The 5,669-nt window shown below is 43.0% G+C and overlaps 2 protein-coding genes across 7 annotated transcripts in view; one reads left to right on the top strand and one right to left on the bottom strand.

Moving 5' to 3' along the window:
• The window catches only part of ZNF229 (zinc finger protein 229), a 474,727-nt gene that overhangs the window by 300,224 nt on the left and 168,834 nt on the right, over positions 1-5,669 (top strand). The window lies entirely within an intron of this gene.
• LOC102747161 (uncharacterized) overlaps positions 1-5,669 on the bottom strand; it is an 81,153-nt gene that overhangs the window by 26,850 nt on the left and 48,634 nt on the right. Inside the window, exons 2-5 of one of the 6 annotated variants that reach the window (XM_081807059.1) lie at positions 5,057-5,148; positions 2,087-2,128; positions 1,791-1,917; positions 937-1,029 (exon numbers count right to left, since the gene is read on the bottom strand). The exons of 2 other annotated variants lie outside the window; for them this stretch is intronic. In XM_081807059.1, coding sequence (XP_081663185.1) covers positions 937-1,029; positions 1,791-1,917; positions 2,087-2,128; positions 5,057-5,071 — 277 coding nt within the window. In that variant the 5' untranslated portion in view covers positions 5,072-5,148. The remainder of the gene's footprint in view (positions 1-936; positions 1,030-1,790; positions 1,918-2,086; positions 2,129-5,056; positions 5,149-5,669) is intronic. 3 more of the 6 variants (XM_081807053.1, XM_081807060.1, XM_081807056.1) reach the window with 3 other exon arrangements.

The following is a 5,669-nucleotide window of genomic DNA, read 5'->3' as shown; positions in this document are numbered from 1 at the left end:
TCGCAAAGTCAATAAATATTTACAGGTATCTGCCACATCCCTCCACTAGTCTAGGCACCAAGGACACACCAATTATCAAAACAATTAAAATTCTCCTCCTGCAGGGGCGCCTGGGTGGCTCAGTCGTTGAGCGTCTGCCTTCGGCTCAGGTCATGATCCCGGGGTCCTGGGATCGAGCCCCGCATCGGGCTCCCTGCTCAGCTGGGAAGCCTGCTTCTCCCTCTGCCTCTCTCTCTCCCTCTCTCTGTCTCTCATGAATAAATAAATAAAATCTTTAAAAAAATAAAAAATAAAAATAAATAAATAAAAAAACCTTGAAAAAAAATAAAAGGGGAGCAAGAAAGAGAGGACAGAAGATGTATTCAAAGGAGAGGGACTGGGGATGCAGAGCAGACTCCAGGGGATTCCAAGAGCCACTTTAAGTGGTTTTAACTTTAAGGTGGGGGAAAAAAAGAAGCCATCATGGATGTTTGTTTGTTTTTTTTTTTAAGATTTTATTTACTTACTTGAGAGAGAGAGAGAGAGAGAGGGAGCATGAGTGGCCGGGGGGGGGGGGGGGCAGATGGAGAGGGAGAAGCACACTCCTCACTGAGCAGGGAGCCCGAAGCAGGACTTGATCCCAGGACCCTGAGATCATAATCTGAGCCAAAGGCAGACGCTTAATGGACTGAGCCACCCAGGTGCCCAGACATAATGGATTTTGACCAGAGGAATGGCAATCTCAATTACATTGCCTAAGGATCACTTTGGCTGCTCTGTGGAAAACAGGTGTAGGACGGGAAGGGTGGAAGCAGGACAACCCGTACAGAGGCTGTTGTAATAATCCAGGAAAGAGGTTTGGCAATTTACAACAAGGTGATGGAAATAAGCATGAAGAAATGTATGTCAAACAGACGGGAGAGTTGCCTCCAAGACTCATGGTTACTTGGTTCTTACCTGAACTGCCTTTTCTTTGGGTTGCTAACTTCACCATCCAAAACTTTTCTTCTCTTACCAAGTGGACCACATCTCGTTTAAATGGTTGATGCCCTGGGAGCACACAAAGTCATATGTTTAAAGTCAACACACTAGGGAAAATTCACTGGAAAATGGGGTTCCCACTACATATTCTTCAAGCAATCAGAAGCAATGTTTTTCAAACATTTGTTTTCATGACCATTTGAAGAAACATCATTTGCCAAGTCTCCTACACATATACAGAATGAGTTAGGAAGTACTTACTCTTCTTTGATTTTTTGGAAGAGTGAGAGAAGGATTGCTATTATCTAATTTATTTATTTCATTAAAAGTTGATAACAGGGGGCGCCTGGGTGGCTCAGTTGGTTGAGTGACTGCCTTCGGCTCAGGTCATGATCCTGGAGTCCCGGGATCGAGTCCCACATCGGGCTCCCTGCTCAGCAGGGAGTCTGCTTCTCCCTCTGACCCTCCCCCCTCTCATGTGCTCTCTCTCTCTCTCTCAAATAAATAAATAAAATCTTTAAAAAAAAAATGAAGCTCAATTAAAAAAAAAAGTTGATAACAGGACTCATTGTACTGGTTTTATAACTCATGATAGGGTCAGAAATACATGAGGCAGAGCTGTATACCATCCATTTACTTTTCTTCAACAAAACAAAGATTTGCCTGTTGTTAAAAAAACAAATAATGCTCTCTGTGAGTCCCACATATATTAGGAAAATCAGATCCCCAAACTCAGAGAACCAGTTCGAGGGCCCCAAAGCCTTGAAAACCCAAGGATACGAAGCCACTCCTGGAACTAACATTCAGTAATAGAGGGCTGATGTCCTCACCCACAGAGACCAGGTTCCCGAAGTTCTCCAACATCACATCTCGGTACAGCTTCCTCTGGGCAGGGTCCAGAAGCCCCAGCTCCTCCTCCGTGAAGACCACAGCCACGTCCTTGAACGTCACCGTCTCCTACAATACCAAGCACATGTTGTCTCAACCTTACAACCGACCTTCACTGAGAGGGACAGCGCTAAGAGATGTATCTTCTTATCTGTCACTTTTACTCAACAGAATGGCTAACATTTCTGACCCTTGGTTTCCTGTGTGAACCTGAGTAGGTTTCTTATATTTTACATACCTGGGTGGAAGATGAAATCAGGAACCCCCTTATACAGCAGCTCTAAGGAGTAAATGCAGAGACAGAACTAAGTGCATGGCAAATCCAGCAAGCCTGGATGTTTTATTTTTATTTTATTATTTTACTTTTATTTATTTTTTTTAAAGATTTTATTTATTTATTTGACAGACGGAGATACAGTGAGAGAGGGAACGCAAGCAGGGGGAGTGGGTGAGGGAGGAGCAGCAGAGCAGGGAACCCGATGTGGGGCTCGATCCCAGGATCATGACCTGGGCTGAAGGCAGACGCTTAACGACTGAGCCACCCAGGCGCCCCTTTATTTTATTTTATTTTAATTAATTAATTAATTTATTTATAGATTTTATTTATTTATTTGAGAGAGAGAGAATAAGAGACAGAGAGCATGAGAGGGAGGAGGGTCAGAGGGAGAAGGAGACTCCCTGCCGAGCAGGGAGCCCGATGCGGGACTCGATCCTGGGACTCCAGGATCATGACCTGAGCCGAAGGCAGTCGCTTAACCAACTGAGCCACCCAGGCGCCCTATTTTATTTTTTTTAAAGATTTTATTTTTATTTATTTGACAGAGAGAGAGAGAGCACAAGCAGGGGGAGTGGCAGGCAGAGGGAGAAGCAGGCTCCCAACTGAGCAAGGAGCCCGATGTGGGGCTCGATCCCAGGACCCTGGGATCATGACCTGAGCCGAAGGCAGACGCTTAACCAACTGAACCACCCAGGCGCCCCAGGCCTGGATGTTTTAAACTAAGGTTATACCTCAGTTTATAACTGGAGGCAACCAAGATGTCGCTTAGGTGGTAAATGGATAAACTGTACATCCCGATCAGAGTATAATTTAAGGATTAAAAAACAAAAAGAGCTATCAAGCCATGAAAAGACATGGAGTTACCTTAAATGCATATGACTAAGTTAAAGAAGTCAATCTGAAAGGCTACATACTGTATGAATCCAACCATATGACATTCTGGAAAAGGTAAAACTATGGAGACTACAAACTATGGAGTCTGAGAAAAGATCAGTAGTTGGCAAGGGTTAAGGGAAGGGAAGGATAAATAGGTGAAACACAGAGGACTTTTAGGGCAGTGAAACTACTATGTAGGATACTATAATGGTGGGGCCACATCATTACAAATTTGTCCAAACCGACAGAAAGAACAACATCAAGAGTGAATCCTAAAGTAATCTATGGACTCTGGGTGATAATGATGTGCTGATGGAGGTTCATCGATTGTAACAAGTGTACTACTCTGGTGGCGGATGTTGACAATGGGAGAGTCTGTGGGTGTTTGGGGGCAGGGTAGAAAATCTCTGTACTTTCTGGATTTTACTGTGAATGTTAAACTGCCCTAAAAAATAAAGTCTATGGGGGCGCCTGAGTGGCTCAGTCGTTAAGCGTCTGCCTTCGGCTCAGGTCATGATCTCAGGGTCCTGGGATCGAGTCCCGCATCAGGTTCCCTGCTCGGCGGGAAGCCTGCTTCTCCCTCCCCCCCTCCCCCTGCTTGTGTTCCCTCTCTCGCTGTGTCTCTCTCTGTCAAATAAATAAATAAACTCTTAAAAAAAAAAAAAAAATGACCTTCTTATAAAAAAAAATAAATAAATAAATAAAGTCTATGTATATACACATATACACAAACCTAAGATTATACATTACTTTGAAAAAACTAATACATGACAGAATAAAAGCAGATCAGTAAGTGACATGCAGGGGATGACTCAGACGTAAGACAGAATCTAGCTCTTCCTGTGTGAAAATCTCCAACGAGATTCGCATAAGGCAGCAGTTAGAGCCTATTGCGCTGTGGCGTATTTGAATATCTTATCTACAAAACTCTAACGTGGCATGTATCAAATGTACTTTTTCATTATGGAGCTCCTAATACATTGAGGAGAAAAAATAGGTAGCTTATTCGGAGAAGTGATTTTTTGCAGAAAAAAACTGCAGGTAGGAAAACGATCACTGCAGTGTTGCTTCAAACAATCAAACTCCTAAGCCACCTTAATGTGTAGGAGCAGTAGGCAGTTAAAAATTAAAAATCATATCAATTTAGGGGCGCCTGGGTGGCTCAGTCGTTAAAGCGTCTGCCCTCAGCTCAGGTCATGATCCCAGGGTCCTGGGATCCAGCCCCGCATCGGGCTCCCTGCTCGGTGGGAAGCCTGCTTCTCCCTCTGACCCTCCCCCTGCTTGTGTTCCCTCTCTCGCTGTGCGTCTCTCTCTCTCTCTCTGTCAAATAAATAAATAAATAAAATCTTTTAAAAAATCATATCAATTTAATAGAAATATGATGTAACCACAAATAACGAATGTTCTATGTTAAACCAAGAAGCACAAGTCAATATTAGATGTATATCATGAATATTAATAAATCTATGAATATACATAAGAAAGTATGAGAAAATAAAAATAGTTAATGTGTCACTGGTGAAGCAAGCAGAACTGGTCATTCCTAGTAATTGGTCCACATTAATTTTTTTTAATATATATGTATTTTTTATTATGTTCAATTAGCCAACATATAATACATCATTAGTTTTTGATGCAGTGTTCAACGATTCATTAGGTGCATATAACACCCAGTGCTCATCAGCACACACGTTTATTTTTGAAATAAAATGAATAATGACAAAATTATTGCTAAAAGCAAATACAGAGTAAACAGGTCATTTAGCTTGGTGTTCTCCTTGAGTCACCCCAAGAAATGAAAAAAATATGTAACTTTTTTTTTGAGAGAGAGAGAGAGCTGTAGGGAGGGGCAGAGAGGGAAAGAGAGAATCCCAAGGAGGCCCCTGGCTGAGCACAGAGCCAAGGCAGGGCTCGATCTCAGGACCCTGAGACCATGACCTGAGCCGAAATCAAGAGTCAGACGCTCAACCAACTGAGCCAGCCAGGCGCCCCAATACGTAACATTCTGAGTAGTGAAATGGAATTTTAACAGCAAGAAAGGCAAGCCATATGCACCTTGAATGTGGTCATTTTTTTCTTCCTACTTCTGGAGAGGTAGATTCCTGGAATACGGAGTCCTGGCAAGGCAGACCTGGGCCTGGTCGTGTCTGGAAAGGCAGAAAAGGACATGAAAGGGTGCCCAGGGATGATGCTCGCCTACATGAATGCTTACTGTGAATTAGCCAAGGAGCCCCTTCCTTGGGATGGCTGTTGCTGTCCACAGCGCGAAGAGCAGATCAGGGCTACTCCATTCCTACACAACACACACACTGGTTGTTGTGTGTTGCCTTGTGCTATCTTGCCTTGCTCCCAAGGTAGCAGTTCAGATTCTGATATGATGGAAACTGACACAACGTAATGCATCAAGCAAGAATCATCTCTGGGGCAACAATATCTGGCCTCAAATCCTACCTCAGCTGCTCAGTAATTGTATCATCTTGGATGAATTAATAACATCTCTTTTCCTCAATTTTGTCATCTGTACAACTGGGACAATAATATTTCCAACTCATGGAACTGTTGAGAGCTGCACAACACTTGGAATACACTCAGGGTTTCTTACTTTTGTAGCTCTAGTAAAAAAAAAGATGACATTCTGCAATATGAAATTGCTCTTATGCATGTGATT

The sequence above is a fragment of the Leptonychotes weddellii genome, chromosome 16 (genome assembly GCF_054177405.1).
Source record: "Leptonychotes weddellii isolate Sample4059 chromosome 16, ASM5417740v2, whole genome shotgun sequence".
In the NCBI taxonomy this organism is placed as follows: Eukaryota; Metazoa; Chordata; class Mammalia; order Carnivora; family Phocidae; genus Leptonychotes; species Leptonychotes weddellii.
The sequence above is the reverse complement of the archived record's forward strand: the minus strand, read 5'-3'. Positions and strand labels throughout refer to the sequence as shown.